Genomic DNA, 21,352 nt, shown 5'->3' on the forward strand with positions numbered 1-21,352 from the left:
AGGCAGGACAGTCTTTGCGTGTTTACCTTTCCACCTTAAGACAGGGTCTCTTTGTGGTGATATAAAGCAGGTGGTGCCGGTCCTTTCTGTGCTGTGCATGCTTCTTGAGGTTCACCTGTCCAATCTCTCCCTTCCTGGAGGTGTGCTAGAATTTCAGCCACTTATACTACTGCCTCCAGCTTTTACATGAGTTCCGAGGATCTAAACTGAAGTCGGTATGCCTGTGCAGTGAGTAGTTTTACCCACTGAGCTGTCTTCCCCCATCCTTACTTAGTTCTTCTGATTTATTATTTGTTTTGGTGGCACAAGGGATCAATCCTTGCCAGGAATGATGGCACATAATCTCAGCACTCAGGAGGCAGAGCAGGAAGATCACAAGTTTAAGAACATTGTAGACCACGTCATGAGTTCTGGTTGAATCTAGCTACATAGCATAACCCTGTCTCAAAAAGGGGAGGGGGACTGGAACAATGTCTCAGCAGAAGAACACTAATTGCTTTTCCAGAGGACCCAGGTTCAGTTCCCAGCACCTACATGATGGCTAACAACCATTTGTAACTCCAGTTCTAAGAGATCCAGTGCTCTCTTTCTGGCTTCTGTCTGAATCAGTCACACACATGGTTCATAGATGGGCAAACACCATATACATAAAATAAGATAATTTTTAGTTAAAAACAAAGAAACACAGGAACCCAAAGAGATATATGAACCCAGGACTTAGAACATTCTAGACAAGCACTGTACCATTGAACTATATCTAGTCCTGATAAGCCATATTTGTTTTACAGTTGCAGAGTAGCGTTCAGATAATAGACCAACTGTTTCATGGAAATTGTATCACAGTTGAAGACAACTGTCTCTCCAGGGCAGTGGTTGTACACACTTTTAATCCTGGCTCTTAGAGGCAGAGGCAGGCAGATCTCCGTGAGTTCTTGAACAGCCAAAGCTACACAGTGAAACCCTGTCTTGAAAATCAAACAAAAAAAAAAAAGAACTGTCCCATATAAAGCTAATCAACTATGATGTATACCAAGAAGAACTTGCTTCAATTTCCATGCCAGTTCATAATCTTACCAGGAAAGATAAATGGCTCTTGAAAATACCTCTAGGACAGTGTTATCTAAAGCCAACATACATGCTAATGCCCTACAAGGGACTCTACACAGCCTTCCATCCTAATCATTGTGGGGATTTTAATTTTTAACTTTTTAAAAATATTTATTTATTTATTATGCATACAATATTCTGTCTGTGTGTATGTCTGCAGGCCAGAAGAGGGCATCAGACCTCATTCCAGGTGGTTGTGAGCCACCATGTGGTTGCCGGGAATTGAACTCAGGACCTTTGGAAGAGCAGGCAATGTTCTTAACCACTGACCCATCTCTCCAGCCCCTAAGTTTTAGCTTTTTGAGACAGGGTCTCATATAACCCAGCTAGCCTTACACTCTTTTTTTTTTTTTTTAGATTTATTTATTATGTATACAACATTCTGCCTCGATGTATACCCGCACACCTGAGGAGGGCGCCAGATCTCAGTACAGATGGTTATGAGCCACCATGTGGTTGCTGGGAATTGAACTCAGGACCTCTGGAAGAGCAGCCAGTGCTCTTAACCTCTGAGCCATCTCTCCAGCTCCCTAGCCTTACACTCTTGATCTTCTTGCCTCTGCCTCCCAAGTACTAGGATTGCAGGTATGTGTCACCATACCCTGCTTTGTAGTTTTGTTTTCTTTGAGAATGAGTTGTGTCCAGGAATATTAAATGAATCATAGACAAAAAAAAAAAAAAAAACACTTTACCTTTATCTTCATATTCTTTGTGTCACTTCTTTTTCTTGATCTTTTCAGCCTTGAGAACTATTTTTCTTTGAAAATTTTAAAGATTTCTTTATTTTTTATATATGAGTATTTTTATTGTATGTAAGTGGACAATGTACACACCTGATGCCCTCAGAGGTCAGAAGAGGGCATCAGGTGTAAGCATTGCAGCTCATAAGGAAAGGGAGCCTGGCCATGTGGAGCCAGGGAATAGCACAGACCACAGTAAGTGTAGCAGCTTACAGTCCTGCTCTAGGGAAAGGCTTCCCCAATGTAACAAGTCTGTTTCTGCAGGAGAGGACTTCCCCAGCGAAGTTGTTACAGCTCAGCTCTGGCCTCCAGAGTGGAACAACTCAGCTCTGCTAGGGGAAAGTTTCCCCAGCAAAAGTGTTACAGCCCCACTCTTCTCTGTCTCTGGCTTCCCTAGCAAAGCTGAAGTTGTAACAACTTGGAGCTCCTTGTTCTAGAGATTTCTTGGGAGGGAAGAACCAAGAGATTGGCTGCCTCTACCAGGTGGAAGAAGAGCAGCCGCAAACTGACAGGTGCAGGGCTTATATAGGGCTTCTTAGGGGCGGGTTTTCCCAGGGAGAAGAGGAATTGGTTAGATTTCCCTGCTCAGGGATTGATTAGTTTAGTTGGTCAGGGGCAGAGATAGCTGATTTCAGAGCCAAACTGTGTTTGGCCTTTTTAAGTTTTTTGGCTCTAGTTTAGTGTCTCAGATTCAAGGGCCACAGTGTGTTCCTTTGATCCTGGTTTTAGAGTTGGTGTATTTCTTTGGTTCTGGGTTCAGGGTTAAAGTATTAAACTATTCTTTCACTGGCTCTGGTTTTGGGGCCAATTTCTTTGGCTGGCCCTTTCCCCTACAATCAGATCCCCTGCAACTGGAGTTAGAGATGGTTGAGTCACCATGTAAATGGTGGGAACCAAACCTAGGTCTTCCGCAAGGACAGCCAGTGCTCATCTCTCCAGCACCCTATACACACACACACACACACACACACACACACACACACACACACCTTTTTTGCATAAGGTTTTCCTATATATAGCCCAGTAGGCAGCAGTGTGCCTCTATTATTCTTTGTGCTCAACATCTTTTTTCAAAAGGCTGCTTGTCACCTGCTGCTCACTCTCTAACCCACCAATGCCTAGGAATGTGCTCTGTGTGCTTTTCACAGACCCACAAGGGGGCTCCTCCGGTAGGTCATTTCTTGTGGTAAACCTTGTCTTTTGTCTCTATCCCACATGGCCTTCTACCTTTCTGGGCCCTTCTTAGAAAATGCTGAGACATGCCTGGAATTTCTAGTTATATTCCAGTGGGTGCGTTTATACAAAAGCTTTCAAGTTTAAGGCCAACAATCATTTGCTACATTTCTCCAGTCTCTGCCTCTGTGGTTATCCTTTTGAGTGTGTTTGTCTCTGATAAGGACACAGTCACTCCAGGTTAAGGTCTTGTCTTACTTCTGACTTCCATCTGCAAAGACCCTGTTTTCAAATACATCCTTAACATGCGCCCAGGGTTAGGACTTCACGCTTCAGAAGTACAGCTCAACCCACAGCAGTGACAGTTTTCCCTCCGTTCTTCCCTCTAACCAGATGTCCTTCACTGGCCCGTTCCATGGCCCTCGTTTCTGCTGATTCCCGAATTGCAGAGCTTCTCACAGAGCTCCATCAGCTGATCAAGCAAACCCAGGTAAGAGCGAGTGAAACACGGGCTGTGGCGCAAAGCTGTGTGGAGGTGGGGTCATGTTCAGAGAGACCACCATCAGCTAAGATGCTGGAAAAGGGCGGCAGGAGGGAGTCTTGTGTCTGACTGCCATTCCTTTTGGGTTTTCTGTCAAGTACAAGATTTCAGGGTTTCTTTTGTTTAACAGCGGTCTGAAAGACAGATCACATCCAACACAAAGCTCCTATTGAAGGCGTTCAATTTAGTGATTGTTTTAGAAATTTAGTCATACAGTGGTCACCACGGTCATCCTTAGACCTGTACCCATCAGCCATCACTCCTCTTCCTCCATCTCCAAACTCCAAAAAATCGCAGATGTTCTTACGAGGCAAGACAGTCTTAGACTTAGACTTAGAGTTAGCTTCCAGGATCTGGTCAAAGGCCAAAGCACTTTAGAATGTGTGGGGTTGAGACAACCCAGGCCTGCTGAGTTAACCCTCTGCTGCCCATGGCCACATATTTCTGGGCTTCAGATCAAATATGAAAACAAAACCAGTCTCCTTGCCTCAGTCCAGACAGATCACCATGCGTTACATACAGGAATCTGCCACCTCCCTTTGAGATAGGCGCAGCGGTATTTAGGATCATTCTTATTGGTGTCGACACAGCAGAGGTCGCTCTGTTAGCTGTTCAGGAGCAGCCCTAGTGCTTCACTGCATGACAAGTGCCCTGGAGCTCCATGAGACTCACATAAGTATGCCCTTGGGCTGCAGCAGTGAGGGCTTGTCTGTGGCTTCTCTAGCCTCTATCCGTTCAAAGTACCTAGCCTGCTCTGCTGAGTCAGTGTTTAAACCCTTTCTTTCCCCATGATGGATGGTTTTAGAATTACCTGGCATTTTTGCTGGTCCTGCCTGACTCTAGAGGCCCTCACCATTTCTAGATTGACCTTCCTTCTTGGCCTTTTTCCTGTGAGAGAGCTCAGGTTGATCATCTTATTCTAATGAACAAATCCTCTTCCTCTGAAGGCAGCTCCTCCTTCGTCAGGAATCTGTCTTGTCCCACAAGGCACAGGCCGTCATCTGCTGTGCCCAAAGCCCTTTCTGTCTGTGGGCCAGGGTTTACTTGGTGCTCGTGTTGCAGATATATGATGATGGCCTAGATGCAGTGACGTTCATACCAGAAAATGTGCAGTGCCCCATCCTAGGACTAAAAGGTGACAGTCACATGCACATTTGCTTGTCCTGCGTGTAGTACCAAGAACTGGATCTGCCAGGTGATAGCTAGTTCTCTACTCTTTTTTTTTTCAGGCTTGTTTTTATTTATGATTATGGTTGAGTGCCTGTCTGTATGTTTGTTCTTCTGGAATAGCAGCCAGTGCGCTTAACTGCTGAGCCATATCTTCAGCCCCATTGTGCTGTAAATCTCATTCCTCCTATATATTAAAATAGCTTTTCTTTCGTTCACTAATAAAGCATGGTGTGTTTGTGTCTGTGGCATACTGAGGCATGTTGAGCGTGCCATTGCTCAACATTTTGTCCATTATTGCCTTTTCAGACATTTGCTCATTGAAGTGTGTGTGTGTGTGTGTGTGGTTGTATTGTTTTGTTTTTGAGATAGGATCTTTCTATGTGGTCCTAGCTGGCCTGGAACTTGCTATGTAAAGTTGGCTAATCCAACTCATGGGGGGGCCTATTTGCCTCGGCCTCCTGAGTGCTGGGTTTAAAGTCATATGCCACCATATCTGGCTTATTGATGTTTATAGCCACACACTGGTTATTCTGCTGGACCGTGTGGTCCGGTGAACCAGGAGGGAGCAATTCCCAGAAACTCCTCTCCAGAACATACCCTTTGTAGTTGGTATTCCCCGAAAAATAAGGATCTGAATATTGGCGCATATTTGCTAAGTGAAAGATCGCAGTAGGTTATATGCTACACACACACACACACACACACACACACACACACACACACATTCCAACTGTGTGACAAAGTCCAGAAAAGACAAAGCTAGAGACAGTACAAGGGTGTTATTGTCAGAGCCTGGGAGAGGATAGGAGCTGCATAGAGTGTGTTTAGGGGTGGAACTCTTGGGTATGATACCGTAAGGATAGGTATTAATGAATCGTCTTTCAAAAGCCACAGACGGGGCAGTGTAACACAGAGGGAGCGTTTTGTTAAGGCGAGGGTCTACCTCATGGCCCCTTGACCTCATCCTTACAGGAAGAGCGTTCGAGGAGTGAGCACAACTTGGTGAACATCCAGAAAACCCACGAGCGGATGCAGACTGAGAACAAGAGTGAGTAACTGAGGGCAGGAGAGACAGGAGGTGGGAAGGGCTGAGACCAGGAACATGGCCTTACTGTGTCATCAAAGGGATTTTTGCTTGTATCTGCATGTTCTAAAATTGCTCTGTGGGATCATTGTTCTTTGGCTGAATGACCTAAAATGGCAGGGACTGATGGCCTTGCACCAAAAGACTCAGAGTCTCTCAGCTCAGGACTGGAAAAGCAGCCTTGAACTCACCCTTACCTTAGAGCCCATGGGCACAGGGCTTTTCTGAAGCAGAGTCACCCATGGCTTCTGAATATTCTCCAAGGCAGGTCACTTGTGCCTGGTGCTTTCTAACTCAGAATAGCCTTGGACAGTTCTTTCTTCTCCTGGTTCTCTGTACCTGCCGGGTATCGACAGGTGGCAGGTTAGAAGGTGCTTTCCAAGAATGGTGGCGGCATCTTTACATATGGAAATGTGATCCTGATGAACAGACAGGGAGCACTTTCTTAACGTGTGTCGGGGAGGCTGTAAATGCACGTGTATAGATGGCACGTGTATGTGTGCAGAAGAAGCCAACTTCATGTTTTGTTCTTGGACACCATTCCTTTTTTGAGATGGTCCACTATATATAACAGTCCTGGCTGTCATAAAACTCAGTTTTAAGCCAGGCTGGTCATGCCTGATTTGTTTTTGTTTCTGTTTTTTAAGTTTGGGTTCCTAAGTACTTCCAAGGCAAGTACTTTCCCTACTGAGCCATCTTACTAACCCCTTGGGAGCATGTTTGAACTCATAAAGCTAAGAACCCAGGCCCTGGCCTTGAGCCTCTGCGGGCTGATTCTGATGTCCTGGAGTCAGGGTTACATGTTGCCACCTCCTTTTGCTCATGTCTCCTCATGCTTGCGTTTATAGTTTCTCCTTATTACCGGACAAAGCTGCGTGGCCTCTACACAACCGCCAAGGCCGATGCAGAGGCTGAGTGCAAGTGAGTACCACCCACCGAGCTGCCCCTGCTCTGCCTCCCTCTTCCAAGCTCTTCCCTTCTACTTACTGCTCTATAGATGGCAGGGAAGCAGTGTCATACCCTGCCGACCATTTCCTGGCGTGTGAGCTGAAGTCGATTCAGCCGAAACTCCCTTGCCTTGTCGTTAAAATATAGGTAATGACTCTACTGGATTGTGAACATACCGTGGGGTTATGAGGGGAGAAGGCCAGATTCTGTAACCCATACTGACCCTCCCCTGCCCTGGGAATATGCTGACTATTGCAGCCTGTGATGGGAACAGGGACCACTGTGTGGCGCTGCTGTGCCTGTGATGGGAACAGGGACCACTGTGTGGCGCTGCTGTGCTCCTGCTACCATTCATTCGAAGTGGGTTTTTTTTGTTTTGTTTTGTTTTGAAACAGAATCACACAGTGTTGCTCTGCTTGCCCTGGAACTCACTACATAGACCAGGCTGGCCTCCAGCTCACAGAGATTGGCCTGCCTTTGCCTCCCTAATACTGCGATCAAAGATGTGTTCCACCATACCTGGCCCAAATACTTCGGTGTTAATTTACTTCACTTGATCCTCAAAGCACTCCTTTGATGTAGTTTTTAGGATTGTCCCAATTTACTGTTAAGGAAACAGCCTCATAGAGGGATAATAAAATCTGCCACAACTCGTACAACTAGTAAATGGCGAAGTCTGGTTCCTAAGGCAGAAGTCCACAGTTAGTACTCTGCTAGATGCTGACAGGGCTCTGCTTATTTTAAATGAACACATCTCATAGGACTCTGACAGAAGTCACAGTTAATGTGCCGTTATGTGTAGCCAGATCTCTTCACTTTTTAATGCAAGTTATAGGCAGAAATTTTTTTTATTGAGAATAAGAAAAAAAAAGTTTCCGCCTCCTCCCAGCCTCCCATTTCCCTCCCCCTCCCCCCGCTCTTCTCCCCCTATATAGGCAGAAAATTAATTGTCCTAATAAGTCTTGGTTTGCTCTTTTTAGTAATGGCTGCATGTTTAGGCCCCTAAGGAGCCAGCTGTGGGATAAGGACAAGAGTAGCCTGCCTGGCTCAGACACAAGGGAAGGGGGTTCACAAGGGCCTGAGTACCACAAGCTATAGGTTAGTTATTCTGTAGAATTACCCTCTCATGGGTGTATTTAGTGCTTCCTTGCTTCTAGATTCAGGTTTGACACTTGAGGCATTGGTAGCACAGTGGTAGCCTTCTATTGGAAGGCCCAAGATACTATGTCTCGTTACTTGATGTGGTTTCTCTCAGGTTCTGTTTTCTTCTGTGTAATTAGCAAATGTCTTATGGGGAGATGCTTTGTGACTGTTTGAAAATCCCATTTCATGTCACCAATTAGTTTGAGTATCCCGGTTTTTTTTTTTTTTTTAATATTTATTTACTATGTATACAGTGTTTTGTCTGCATGTATGCCTGCAGGCCAGAAGAGGGCACCAGATCTCATTGCAGGTGGCTGTGAGCCACCATGTGGTTGCTGGGAATTGAACTCAGGACCTCTGGAAGAGCAGTCAGTGCTCTTAACCTCTGAGCCATCTCTCCAGCCCTTGAGTATCCCTTTATGTTTTTTTTTTTTTTCTGAAGCATTGGACTGGGTTCTTGGTGGGGTTTGTTGTTGCTGTTTCTTTTGATGTAGACTGCAATTTTGGATGTAGGACATAAAACTATGAACTCTAAACAGGCCCAGCAGCAATATCAGCCTTTCACAGTATCTTTGGCCTCCTGACTGCCATTCTTTGTCTGCTTTCTGGGTGCCTCACTTGAGTCCCAGCACTCCCAGGCTAAAGCGTTGCTATAGGTTTGCTATGGAAACAGGATAAAATGACCCACAGTGGAGTTGTTCCTGCTGATTAAGGTTGAAGCCTTCTCTGGGAGACTTGGAGAACCTATATAGTGATATGCACTGCCGGCCTGCCTGCCAGCTTGGACCATCTGTAAATTGACTTCTGGAGGTTCAGGCTACAGGATTACACAGGAGTGGGAATGGCTTTAGTCTTATAGGAGCAAGTTCCTGTAACTGGGGCTATTCTGAGCTTGCCTGCTGTCTCTGGGGGTTCTGCTTCTTCTGCTACCTGGACCAGCCCTGGAGCCTCACTGTTATTTACTCCTTACTGTAATAAATCTCCCAGAAGAAAGCACTTAAGGACAGAATGGTTTATTTTAGCTTCCTGCTTTGAGAGGGTTGTCTGTCATGGAAGGAAAGGATGGCAGCAGGAGCGTGAGGCTGCTGGTTACACTGCATTGTACTGAGGAAGCAGAGAGCTAGGCCAGAGCACAGGTCTGCCCCTCCCCAGCCACTTCCTTTAGCAAGGCCTCGCCTCCTAAAGGATCCACAGCTCTGCAAAAAGCCACGCCTACTAAGGACCACCTGCTCAAACATGAGCCTATTAGGGATGTGAGGTGCTCAAATCTGATCTTCCATTCCTGTCACCTCAGGGCTGGGTCAGAACTTTGGTGGGGCTTCTACAGTGTTGGACAAGGCCGTATCAGTAACCTCTCAGAACGCCTGCTTTCTCCAGGGGTTGTCCTGACACTTTCTGCTACATTGCTCCTTATGCTTTTAATTGAAAAACAGAGTCGAGGCTATCACTCAGTGGTAGGACAGCTGCCTAGCTTTCCAGTGGCCCCGGGTTCCATCCTTAGCACTGAAAAAGTTCACAGTCATTAGTTAGTTAACTTTCCGAGCCCTGCCATTGGTGAGTCCCACCGTGAGTGTCACACAGCATTGACACTCGCTGTGGCTTCTGACACAATAGACATCCATGAACATGAAATGTACAGTGTAGCTGCCGGTGTCACATGTATTTGGTCAGAAGTATAATTTAGTAAATTTTTATTTGTTTTGTTTTGGTTTGGTTTTTTGAGACTGGGTTTCTCTGTGTAGCCTTGACTGTTCTGGAACTCTGTAGACCAGGCTGACCTCGAACTCGAGATCCACCTCCTTCTGCCTTCCAAGTGGGTGAAAGCACATGTGTAGGCTACTCGTTGATACTGGACGTCTTCCTTGATTATTGCCCACCTTAGTTTTTGAAACAGGGTCCCCCATGAACCGGAAACTGATGAATTTGGCCAGGCTGTTTGGCCAATGAGCTCCCAGGATCTTAGTGTCTCCACAATCACCCAGCACTGGGATTGCAGGCGCCATGTCTGGCTCTCAGATGGGTGCTGGGAATCTAACTCAGACTCTAAGTTGGCATAACAGGTCCTTAATTCACTGGGCCATCTCTAGAGCCTCTCCTTTTGTGTTTGAAGCAAGGTCTCACTCTAGCCCAGGCGGACCTGGAGCTCATTGTGTGGCTAAGACGGCATCAGACTCAACACAGGATTGCTGCCGCCTCCTGTGGGCCAAGATTACAGGTGTCAGCCACACCCAACAGCGTCTGGAGTTTCAGCATAGACTTGGTCTGGGAGCCCAAATTGCCAAGAAGCCTATGCTGAGTGCCTCACCCAGTACCCTTTTCTCCCTTCCCTGCCTAGCATCCTCCGCAAAGCGCTGGATAAGATAGCTGAGATCAAATCTCTGTTGGAAGAGAGGCGGATTGGTAAGTGGGAGAAAATGCAGGGCATTTCTTAACCAGGCCAGGTGTGGGTTTGGAGGAAAGCAGTTATGGCCCTGGCAGGCGAGGAGCATGGGGCATAAGTTGGTGGAGTCACCTGACAGCTGTCTGAGACAGACTCAGAGGCAGAGTTTGCCTAGGTCTCTGCCCAGACCCAGGTAATTGTGCCCCACCCCTCACACTGCCCTTGCTCACTTTAGCCAGGGCTGGTCACCTCTCTCCTTTCTACCACTGCTCCCTCTGTGGCATGCTTTGGTGAACACATTTGAAGCTGGGTTAGCCCTCGGCCTTATAGGTCTCCTTGGGTGCCAATGCCTTGGTTTCTTGACATCTGTCTTGCCCCAGATGCAACTCTTTTTCCCCTTAGTGTGATCACGGTACCATTTTTGTCTGTTTTCAGTTGAAGAGTGTGATGAGCCATGGCTGATGAGGCCAAGAATTCACACTAGATAATCTGTGCAGCGTTTGCTGAAATGCAAACACTAGTAGAAAGGAGATCACAGAAGGATCTCACTTCAGGAATTTTCATTGACCCAGCACGTTTACATATCCAGGGCCCTGGTCAGGAAACAGAATATAGGCTGCATCCTAGGACCTCCTTTTTAGTTCCTCTCCATGACAGTACCACTGTCCTGGCATCTCACCCACCTGAGAGTTAGGCCTGGCCATTCCCAACCTTAGATATCTGTTAAGAAGGGGCGTGGAAGGTTTGGGGATCCTGGTATAACGTGGTCTAGCTCAGAGCCGTTGCTCTGATTGGGTTAGGCACCATCCACAAGGCCTCAGGGCTTCCCTTGCTTCCCACAGCGGCCAAGATCGCAGGTCTCTACAATGACTCGGAGCCCCCACGGAAGACCATGCGCAGAGGGGTCCTGATGACACTGCTGCAGCAGTCGGCCATGACCCTGCCCCTCTGGATCGGGAAGCCTGGTGACAAGTGAGGGCGGGAACTGGCCAGAGAGGGCTGGTGCCAGGGGCCCAGACTAACAGGCTTTCTCTCACAGGCCCCCACCCCTCTGTGGAGCCATTCCAGCCTCAGGGGACTATGTGGCCAAACCTGGAGACAAGGTGGCTGCTAGAGTGAAGGCTGTGGATGGGGACGAGCAGTGGATCCTGGCTGAAGTAGTCAGTTACAGCCACGCTACCAACAAGTGAGTGTGTGCCCGGCCACATGCTCACCACGCCGGCTTCTGCAGCCCCTCTTCGTCCTCTCTCCTGCTTCCTCCTGGATGCAGACTGTGTCCTTTGTTCCAGCACTGTTTCCCTTTGGTTTGCCCACAGGTATGAGGTAGACGACATTGATGAAGAAGGCAAAGAGTGAGTGTCCAAGTGGGGAGCAGTGGAGTTACCAGGCTTCTAGGAGAAGCCTCCCTGGTCACGGCCTGTATTTTCCCCCAGGAGACACACCCTGAGTCGGCGACGCATCATCCCACTGCCCCAGTGGAAAGCTAACCCTGAGACAGACCCTGAGGCCTTGTTTCAGAAGGAGCAGCTGGTGCTAGCCCTATATCCCCAGACCACCTGCTTCTACCGTGCCCTGATCCACACACCCCCACAGCGGGTAAGGAGCCACCGTAGAAGGTCTTGGACACCAGAACCTTAAGGGTTTCCCCCATCTTTCTTCAGGATGCCTGCTTGCTGCCTTGTAGCCCTTTATCTCCTGAACATAGGCTTTCCTGGTAGCACCAGGAAGAGGGTAGAGAGGAAGGTGGGAGAGGTGGGAGATGCAGCTGGGGCTCTGGGCAAGGAGAGGCTGCCCTGGCCTAGAAGCATCTTGACCAGGCTTCCTGTGTGTGCCCTACAGCCTCAGGATGACTACTCAGTCCTGTTTGAAGACACCTCCTATGCAGATGGCTACTCCCCTCCTCTCAATGTGGCCCAGAGGTACGTGGTGGCTTGTAAGGAGCCCAAGAAAAAGTGAAGCTGGCTGGCAGGCTTGAGTCTCATGGGAAAAGGCAGCAAAGGAGTTCCTGTAATCAAATAAATACTCTTCCTCTCACCATGTCTCCTGGGCCTCACTGCTTCAGACCCTCTTGCCCTCCTCTGTCAGACACATGGGATTGATGGCCACAGGAGGGAGAAGGCCCAGTCATTTATTCTTTCAGGTAAAATACAGTTTTTGTCTTCTTCTCTTGCATGTTTGGGTTCCTTTTCACTGCGCGGATGGATTGCTTTCCTGACACATGTTGATAAAGCCCTCTTCATTCGTGTACGTCCCCAGTCCTAGTCATTCTGTTGGCTCAGATTTCCTGTAGGCATACAACATGGATGCATCATATTTCATTCTTGAGGTCATAATGGGTTATGTCAGCTTACCCCCATTCCCAGGATAGCCATATCCACTTACAGATTGCAACGGAATTTGAGATTGCAGCCTCTCATCATCTTAGCGTAGTGGGCATCAAAGCGCTCATTCTGAGCTACAGTGAAGGTGTTTTTCCAGTCCCCAGTGGTACCTGAAGAGGGAGAGAGGGAGAGAGACTGTAGTCACAGCCACAGGACCCATGGGACTGCAGCTTTATTGGCTGCATCCGGCCTCCCTTCCCCAAATCCTCCAAATGCCCATCCAGGCTACTACCTACCTTTCCTCATGAAGGGAGAAACATCATGGTCCATGACTGCAGAGGGGAGAGTGGTGTAGTTAGCCATGGGGTTCTCCTTCATTTTCTTGAAGGATGTGTGGTGAACAATGAGATCCACAGTCTCCTCAGGCAAAGAGCGCCCCAAAAACTCCAGGACCTTCTTGATCTCCCTTTTTGGATTCTGAAGCATAGAGATGATCTCTGGGTGTTCATTGGGATAAAGTTGGGAGAGCACCCATAGGGAGCAGGCCACTTCTACCAAGGAATTCTCAGACCTGACCCCTTGACTGTGAGCCTCTTGCCCTGATGTAGAGTAGGTAGCTTCCTACACTGCCATCTTGGCATGATCTCTGTGGGTTCACTCTGGGAGAGGACAGGGACAGATTTTGATCTCTGGTGTCCAGACTTGGAGCAGGAAGAAGCAAGAGCAGCAAACCACCAGATCAACAATGGCGCATGAGTGACACCTGCTCCAAGATAAAGGCTGTGCAGCGCCCTCTGATGAGCTGCACTGAGGGTCTAGCCAGGAGGTAGGATGGGAGGGGCTGGTCTGGGCTGGGGCCAGGACAGGACCAGGTGAGTGATGCTCCTGCCTGTGACACAGAAGGAAGTGGCAGCAGGCAGTCTCACCTCCTTCATGTCTTCATAGAAGAGATAGAGAACAGGGTGAGAGCGCGTCAGCTCCCACCACTCCTTCACGTGCTGGTACCACGACCCATAGGACACTGGGGAAGGGAATGGGGCAGAGACATGCCTGTCAGCTCCAGCTGTGCCCTGAGCTCCAGCTGTGCCTTCGGCTCCAGCCCCCTCCGTGCTACAGACTCAGGTTCACCTTTCCCCTCCATGAAGTTCTCCAGGAAGCTGTCCCAGGTGCCTGGATCAGGGTGCACCTTGGCCATGTTGTAGAAGTTATAATAGGAGACGGCCACGTCCTTTGCATTTCTGGCAATGTAGATCACCTGCAGGGACAGACAGTCCCTAGTTCTGGTTCCTCCTTTCCTATCACCCTGCACAGGACCCAGAGAGGTGCTGTGCCTTCTAGCACTTGGGAACTCTCAGCATTTCTTTTGGGGATGGCAGAAAAGAAAATAGGACTAGAAGCTGACTTGTTGGGATATGGTAGGGGTACCATTGACCTAAGATTACACCTTTATTGCCAACACATCCACATAGTAGGTTAGAGTTCCACCAGCCCCTTCATCTATGTCCTGTGTGTAGCTGGACTTTGCATCTCTAGTTTACACTGAAGAAGTCCATTTTCCTTGTTATCTGACAAGGAAACAAGGGTGACAGCCAGAGACCCTCCATACAGGATGAAACAGGGCTTAAGTAGCCCCAGGAGTTCCAGCAGAGCAAACCAAAGCTAGAATGACCCCAGGGGCCCCTTGCGTCCTTTCACCTTCCCTTCCCTCCCTCCCTCCATCTGTCCTTCCCTTCTTTCTTTTTCCCGTGTTTTTGAAAGAGGGTCAGATACAGCTCAGACTGGTCTTGAACTTGCTGTGTAGCAAACACTGGCCCTAAACTCCTGGTCCTTCTGCCTCTACTTCCCAAATGCTGGAAGGTACTACCGTAACTGGGGTTTTTGTTGTTTGTTTTTACCTTGGTCTTCTGATCCAGCAGACTCTGAGGGAGCAAGGACAGTGGCAGATGTGTCTTAAGGAGCCGCGGGGCTGGTGTCTCCGCCAAAGAGTCAAGACCTAAAGAGAACTTTGTTAAGCTAGGGCTTGGTCTTACCTCTCTCCACTTGTGTCTAGCACCCTAATGCTCATACCTGAGGGAATTCCCGGGCATCCAAACTCAAGAAAGGGCACCCGGGCATAGATGGGGGCCCGGAGACACTTTTCTACCTTGCCTCCCTGGTAGATCATATCCAGGATCTCACTCATCCAGGTAGTACCTGGAAAGAAGGGAATACAGAGTCTGGACCTGCTTGCCAAAATGAGGCCTATAGGACATTGGGGGACCCTCTGTTGCTTACCAGACTTTGGGTATGTGCTGATAAGCAAGTCATCAGACCAGGGAGTGAAGTTCTGCAATGGCCCAAGAGCCTCCGCAAAATATTTGATGAGTGGGATACCCTTCACATACACCAGTGGTGGACGGGTGATATCCTCAATCAACTCCATGTTGCATCAACTGCATTGAGAACAGTGAAACTCACTTTTTTATTTTTAACAAGTTCACAATACTGCAGATTCTTGCTTTAAGATTGGGATCCTGGTCGGGCGGTAGTGGCGCATGCCTTTAATCCCAGCACTCAGGAGGCAGAGACAGGCGGATCTCTGTGAGTTCGAGGCCAACCTGGTCTACAAGAGCTAGTTCCAGGACAGGCTCCAAAGCTATAGAGAAACCCTGTCTCGAAATCCCCCCTCCAAATAAAAAGATTAGGATCCTGTCACTGGGCAATGGTGGCACACACCTTTAATCCCAGCACTCGGGAGGCAGGGCAGGTGGATCTCTGTGAGTTTGAGGCCAGCCTGGTCTACAGAACAAGTTCCAGGACAGGCTCCAAAGCTACAGAGAAACCCTGTCTCAAAAAAGAATAAGATTGGGCTCCTGAGGCTCTGAGAAAGTCACTTCTGTGCTGTGTCACTGCTCACCTGCAAACTTTCTGTGTCCCTGGGTCCCAAGCATAGTCCAGACATTAAAGCACTCTGAGGTAGAACCAAAACAGTGCTTGGTATTTTTGGATAGATACCAGCATGTACTGAGGACACTCGGGGAAACAGCCCTGTGTCTCTTACACTTCCTGGTGCAGCTGGATGGTCAGCCCATGCACATGTGCCTCTCCCCGTTTTTTCCTCCTTCAGAAACGCCCCAAACCATCTATACCTATTTTGCTCAGAGACAAGCATAACCGGTTTAGCTACCAAGCTTGTTGCAGGCTGGGGAGAGATTTTCTATTTAAAAGGATTCTAAAACCAGCCAGGGAAAAGAGGGGAAACTCAAACAAGCTACAGTTGCCCTTCTGAGGTGGAGTATGCGCGGGGAAAGGAGAGCAGTTAGAGGCCCAGTCAGGGGTTCAAATAGACTAATGAAGACGGAGCAACTATTTGGCCTTTGAATGTTGGAACCGGTAGCTGGGCAGGACTATGGGGGCCACCCCACCCTGCCACTCACCTGGTTCTGAGCTCTGAGCCTCACTGCCCCGGTGCACAGTGGTAGGGATCTCTCTATGTGGGTGTTGCCATGTAAGGAACGCACAGTTGGACTCAGCTGAATATTTTGTAGGACCCAAGTGGGAGGGAGTAGAAGCAGTGGTAGGACTGGCTGTCCTCCCAGAAAACGGGGGCGGAGGGGGTGGAGACGGGGCGGAACCCTGTAACCCCCACTAATGGACTATGGGTTTAGCCTGGAGAAACAAGAGGAAAAAAACCCAGAAGGTTAAAAGGAAAGTTAGTGTTGTTTTTGCATTGTTTCTGGCTCCTTCCTTACTTTAAACTTCAGGGTAGATCAACAGACAATTGACACAGTCTAACAAAGGGAGGGAGGTGGCCAGATGAGGGCAAGGCTATTCACATTCCTGCTGGCTCCAAGCCAGTCTTGAGGACATTTTCAGTCCAGATCTGAGCAACCACAGCAATACCGCAGTTGTTGGTGTGCTCAGGGAAAATCCAGAATGATTAGAGGGAGCAGGGTCAGTGACCTGGAGGTGCAGCAAAGTAGGAAGGCTGTTGAAAGACCTGGGGTCTAAAGGCCCTGCAAGGTGCCCTGTCTCGTGGCTGCTGAGCTACCTCACCCAGTACTTACTACTCGTGACTGGTGAACAACAGTCCCCAGAAGGGTTTTTATCCTTTTTTTTTTTCTTAACTTGCAAACAGCTCTGCAGACAGGAAAAGGCTGCAGCTGGGAGAGTTATAAGGCCCCAGGAAGGGGAAGAACCCTGCCCTCTTCTTGATCTTTGTCTTCTGTTGGGATGAAGATGCAGCAGCAAGCTGCTCTGGAGCTTCAGAGGCTCTCTGCATCACAGATGTGCATCTGCTGACCCTTGCAGAGTTGTAGTCTCAGAGGAGAGCTGTGGCAAGGCAGGCAACAGAACCCTCCAGGAACGACTTAATTTCCATTTCTTGCTGGGCAGTTGTTGCGTGGCCTTTAATCGTAGCACTTGGGAGGCAGAAGCAGGAGGATCTCTGTAGTTTCGAGGCCAGCCTGGTCTACAGAATGAATTACAGGACAGGCTCAGAAAGCTAAAGAGAGCTGGGTCATGGTGGCACATGCCTTTAATCCCAGCATTTGGGAGGCCTGTGAATCCCTGTGAGTTCGAGGCCAGCCTTGTCTACAAGAGCTTGTTCCAGGACAGCTAGGACTGTTACTCAGGGAAACCCTATCTCAAAAAACAAAACCAACAAACAGACAAACGAAAAAAAAAGCTACAGAGAAAGTCTATTTTGAAAAAAAGTTTCATTTCTCTAGGGGAAGGTATAAACTGATGGCATTGGTGAGGTGTCTTCTCCAAGGTGTGGATGAGGGGAAGGTTTTTATTGTAGATCTGGGACAGACTCAAATCATGATTTCTTTGACTTTGATATTGTGATTACTTACAGGACTTTAGAGATAGGGCCATAAGCATAGGGGTATATTTTCCTAAAAGGGATAAGACACATAACCTCTACCCATGGCCTTAAACATTTCATGAAAAGGAGTCAGCCTTGGCCCTGAGCACGAGGCTGTGGGGCAGTGTGCCTGTGTGGATGCTATGCAGCCTTGTTGTTGCAATGTAGCAAGACTGCCAGCCACAGTTGTAGGGGACAGATTACCCCAGTAGGATTTCAAACACTGAACAGAGAATCTGGGGTTAATTGCTATGGCTGGAGAGGTTAACAATACCCCCCCATGCTGCATACCACCCTGCCCCTTCCCATGCTGATGGGTGTGTTCCCTCCGCCTGCCCTGGGGGCTGTGTGCCTCAACTTCTGATCAAACCTGACCAAGGTTTGGCTCCACTGGCCAAGAACTCTGGCTATAGGTGTTGCTTCATTGGCCATGTTGTAACATTATAGCCTGACTTTCCTCCACCAGAGCTGCTTTGATCATTCAGAGCCAATGTGTTATAAATATCTGTCATCATTTATAGGGGCTGGTTACAAATTATTATTGGTTAATGTATGAAAAAAAAACTTACTGTTGGTCTCAAATGTTTCACACTGATACAAGAATTTATGTGATGTAAATTTAAAAGTTCTTTTGTTATAGTATGTGCATATTTCTGTTCTTGTTTAAAATATTGTAGCCATACAATATATCATACACCACTGAGGAAAACCACAAGAAAGCCTTCAGTAAGAGTTTTTATGTTGTCTAAAAAAGTTATAAAAGGTCAAAGCATTAAAAATATTAACTAATGGTTTAAAATGTATTTATTTTGCTGTGCGGTGGTGGTGCACGCCTTTAATCCCAGCACCCGGGAGGCAGAGGCAGGCGGATCTCTGTGAGTTCGAAGCCAGCCTGGTCTACAAGAGCTAGTTCCAGGACAGGCTCCAAAAAAAAAAAAAAAAAAAAAAAAAAAGCTACAGAGAAACCCTGTCTCAAACAAAAAAAAAAAATGTATTTCTTTGTTCAAGGTCTATTAAGGCTTAAAAATGTATATTTAGCCTCCTTGTCTTTGCTGACTTTGTTGGGTTTAAGCTATTTGGATAAACTGAGTCATAATTTTTGTATTGATACTAAGAGGTTTGGACCTCCTCTTCTGGGGAAAGAATGTTTCTCTGCCAATCACTCTGGGGTAATTAGAGATTCAATGGCCTTGTTAATGATAGAGAACAGAATACTCACAGGGAAGCTGGATGAAAACTTATTCAGCTGGTCTCCTTGGTTAACCACTTTACTTTCAGCTCTAACAGGTCCCTAATGATCTTGCTTCTTCCCAGGGCAGCTTTCCCAGGGCAACTTGGTACACACCTGCCAAGATGGGTTCTATAGATTAGCATTTGACCTAGGGCAATGCTAGTTCTTAAATTCCTTCCTGTTCCCATTTCACCTTGGGACCTGTTCCTTGCCTTTGCAGGAGACAGCATTAACAGCTAGATATAGCTGTTCTTGTCCTGTGTTTACCCTCGGAATGACTAATTCAGTTTCTTTATTACCTTTAATTCAGAATTATTACAGAGTATAGAGTTCTAGTCTTGTGAAAGCTGCTAACTTATAGACTGTTAAAAAATACAAGGCAGTCAGTCATCTTTAAAGTACTGATATAATCAGTTACAGAAACAGGCCTTATTTAGTTCCCTGTATATGTTTTCAAAGTCAAAACAAGTAATGAAAAGCAAAGTTTGTCTAATCAGACATACGTAGGCAGCCCTCATACTTCAGAGATCTGCTGAATATGGCATTTAAAATAATGATTAACAAGCTTGCTGGGCAGTGGTGGCGCACGCCTTTAATCCCAGCACTCAGGAGGCAGAGGCAGGCGGATCTCTGTGAGTTTGAGGCCAGCCTGATCTACAAGAGCTAGTTCCAGGACAGGCTCCAAAGCTACAGAGAAACCCTGTCTCAAAAAACCAAGAATAAAAATAAATGAATAAATAAGCTTATTGTATTAGAGACTCTGAGATCCTAGCAGGAACCCAAGGTCTCCAAAGATTATGGGACACCATGATGTCTCCACCTGGATTATGCTGACCACTGGGCAAGATACCCCAGTGCAACAGTTGCTGCTAGGACCCTGTCCAGACTGTGGACAAACAGCAGGACATTGGAAAATTGATTGCACCACTTTTTCCTAAACAAAATAAAGTCAGTCTTTTCCATAGGAAAAATATTCACCTTACGGGCCTGGCTAAGACTGTAAGACTGCTGTTCTGGATACTTCTGCCATGCTGTGGAGACCTGGGTATGACTAACTGTTTATGGACATTTTTAATAGATTTGGAAACTATTTGGTCTGTACTCAGATATACTTTATTTATCCTTCTGAGATCTCTGATAGTATTAATAGTTAGGGCAGTTATAATGTCAGTTTAACAGCAAAAGATAGCCAGATTTCTTCCACAAAGCTATAGCCAACTTGGTAGCTCATTCTAAAGCCACCATACATGGTTCTCTGGACAGAAGAAAAATATACATGCTTCTAACCAAAGTCTGTAGCTTTTGCTAGGACTCAAAGGTATGAATCTATTCCTTCTGTTTACAGATACCTGTTATCTGCTCTTTTTCTAAATTTTAATTTCTGTTCCTAGCTTAAACTTACCTCAATAGGCTTCCACTTGCCTGGCAGACGCATCTAAGCATCAGCTGCTGACTACAACCTGCTCTGAACAGTGGCGAGCCCTAAACTTCCTAAAAGCTGATGTGGACCAGTCCAGCTGATATGAACACCCCCTCTCCCTTCAACAAAGTATGATGAGTGCCCTGTTGCCTAAATTTCCTCCCTACCTTTGGCTAGCCATTCAACCTACTTGGACCCGGATAACAATGCCCCAATGTCAGCTTGAAGTAGTTGTGAAAAGGAACACATCGTCCGGTGCTCCCTGTAATGATTGTTCTGTCTCTTTGAGACAAGCCACGCCCACTCCCTCCCCCATCCACTGAGGCAGGCTGATGATCTTCAGCTTCTGGCCTGAGCTTGCTCTCTTTTTCTGTCTTCCTCTCGGAGAGGCAGCTTCTGCCTCTCTCCCCACTTCTCCCCTTCCCCCTCTTATGTCTCTCTCTCCTCTCTCCTCTCTCTCTCTGCTCTTCTCCCCTTCTCCCTAACCCCTCGAATGAATATCCAACCTCACTCTGCATGGCGTGTCTATCCATGTCTCTGTCTCTTGCCCCTCTGCCACATGTCTCCCTGCCTGGGACCAGCCACTGGTTGGGGACCTGCAGCTGTCTCTGCCTGGGATTGGCTGCTCTCGGGTCCCCGCTGCCTGCTGCCACATGGCCCGCCACCACCGCTTGGGGACCTACAGCATTTCTGCTGCCTACTGCCGCTGGGGATCCTGCAGCATTTTTAATTTTTCCATTACAGGATCACCTGCCAGGATACGCTCAACAGGGCACTCCTAGACAAAGTCAGCCAATCAGGGGCCCTGAACCTTAAGAAACCCCTCACCCCCACCTCTACTACTATAAAAACCCAAGTCTATCTGAGCTCAGGGCTCTCCGTTTATTCCAGTACGTTGGACATGCAGAGAGACCGAGTTTGCAAACTTGCATAAAATAAAGGCTCTTTGCTTTTACATAAGGGATTCTGTCTCCTTGTTGATTTGGGGGGGGGGGACTTCGCAGATTTGGGCATAACGCTAACTCTGGTCATATTTAGCTAGCTTTCTTTTGTGGGTATGGGTATTTGACCTATGTGTGTGCTTGATACATGCAGAGGCCAGGAAAAGGAGTTGGATCTTCTCGAACGAGTTACAGATGGTTGTGAGCCACCACGTGGGTGCTGGGAATCAAACACAGCCTCTCTGGATTAGCAACCAGTAGAGTCAGGCAAGGGGATCATGCATTTAAGGATCATGCATTTAAC

The 21,352-nt window shown here is 47.5% G+C and overlaps 2 protein-coding genes across 7 annotated transcripts in view; one reads left to right on the top strand and one right to left on the bottom strand.

The window, feature by feature from the left end:
* The window catches only part of Sgf29 (SAGA complex associated factor 29), a 42,228-nt gene extending 21,218 nt beyond the window's left edge, over positions 1 to 21,010 (top strand). The window contains exons 2-11 of one of the 4 annotated variants that reach the window (XM_050165914.1): positions 3,414 to 3,510; positions 5,704 to 5,779; positions 6,664 to 6,736; positions 10,242 to 10,306; positions 11,129 to 11,258; positions 11,326 to 11,472; positions 11,603 to 11,638; positions 11,720 to 11,882; positions 12,126 to 12,205; positions 12,349 to 12,471. In XM_050165914.1, the coding sequence (XP_050021871.1) occupies positions 3,436 to 3,510; positions 5,704 to 5,779; positions 6,664 to 6,736; positions 10,242 to 10,306; positions 11,129 to 11,258; positions 11,326 to 11,472; positions 11,603 to 11,638; positions 11,720 to 11,882; positions 12,126 to 12,205; positions 12,349 to 12,385 (882 nt within the window). In that variant the 5' untranslated portion in view covers positions 3,414 to 3,435 and the 3' untranslated portion in view covers positions 12,386 to 12,471. Of the gene's footprint in view, positions 1 to 3,413; positions 3,511 to 5,703; positions 5,780 to 6,663; positions 6,737 to 10,241; positions 10,307 to 11,128; positions 11,259 to 11,325; positions 11,473 to 11,602; positions 11,639 to 11,719; positions 11,883 to 12,125; positions 12,321 to 12,348; positions 12,472 to 20,078 lie in introns of those variants that run through there. The other 3 variants (XM_050165915.1, XM_050165913.1, XM_050165916.1) reach the window with 3 other exon arrangements.
* Sult1a3 (sulfotransferase family 1A member 3) lies at positions 12,399 to 16,182 on the bottom strand. 3 transcript variants are annotated; one of them, XM_050165910.1, is made up of 9 exons: positions 16,024 to 16,181; positions 14,882 to 15,039; positions 14,675 to 14,800; positions 14,503 to 14,600; positions 13,736 to 13,862; positions 13,534 to 13,628; positions 12,904 to 13,084; positions 12,669 to 12,777; positions 12,399 to 12,570 (listed from the first exon to the last, which is right to left on the bottom strand). In XM_050165910.1, the coding sequence occupies exons 2-9, from the start codon at positions 15,027 to 15,029 to the stop codon at positions 12,549 to 12,551; spliced, it is 906 nt and encodes a 301-aa protein (XP_050021867.1). In that variant the 5' UTR covers positions 15,030 to 15,039; positions 16,024 to 16,181; the 3' UTR covers positions 12,399 to 12,548. The 3 variants fall into 3 exon arrangements, with proteins under 3 accessions (XP_050021867.1, XP_050021868.1, XP_050021869.1); XM_050165911.1 differs by lacking the exon at positions 12,399 to 12,570 and having other exon boundaries at positions 12,665 to 12,777; positions 16,024 to 16,182; XM_050165912.1 differs by lacking the exons at positions 12,399 to 12,570; positions 14,675 to 14,800; positions 16,024 to 16,181 and having other exon boundaries at positions 12,665 to 12,777; positions 14,503 to 14,610; positions 14,858 to 14,914.
* Positions 21,011 to 21,352: the final 342 nt, after the last annotated feature.

The sequence above is a fragment of the Alexandromys fortis genome, unplaced genomic scaffold (genome assembly GCF_014885135.2).
Source record: "Alexandromys fortis isolate MF-2015 unplaced genomic scaffold, M_Fortis_MF-2015_v1.1 scaffold_146, whole genome shotgun sequence".
Lineage (NCBI taxonomy): Eukaryota > Metazoa > Chordata > Mammalia > Rodentia > Cricetidae > Alexandromys > Alexandromys fortis.

Bases quoted from the DNA above. Each gene is read 5' to 3' on its own strand.
- Sult1a3 (XM_050165910.1), bottom strand. From the start codon at position 15,029: ATGGAGTTGATTGAGGATATCACCCGTCCACCACTGGTGTATGTGAAG. The intron at 14,601-14,674 runs GTATGAGCATTA...AGTTCTCTTTAG, and splicing joins ATGCCCGGGAATTCCCTCAG to GTCTTGACTCTTTGGCGGAG. The intron at 12,778-12,903 runs GTAGGTAGTAGC...CTCCCTCTTCAG, and splicing joins TTCTCCCTTCATGAGGAAAG to GTACCACTGGGGACTGGAAA.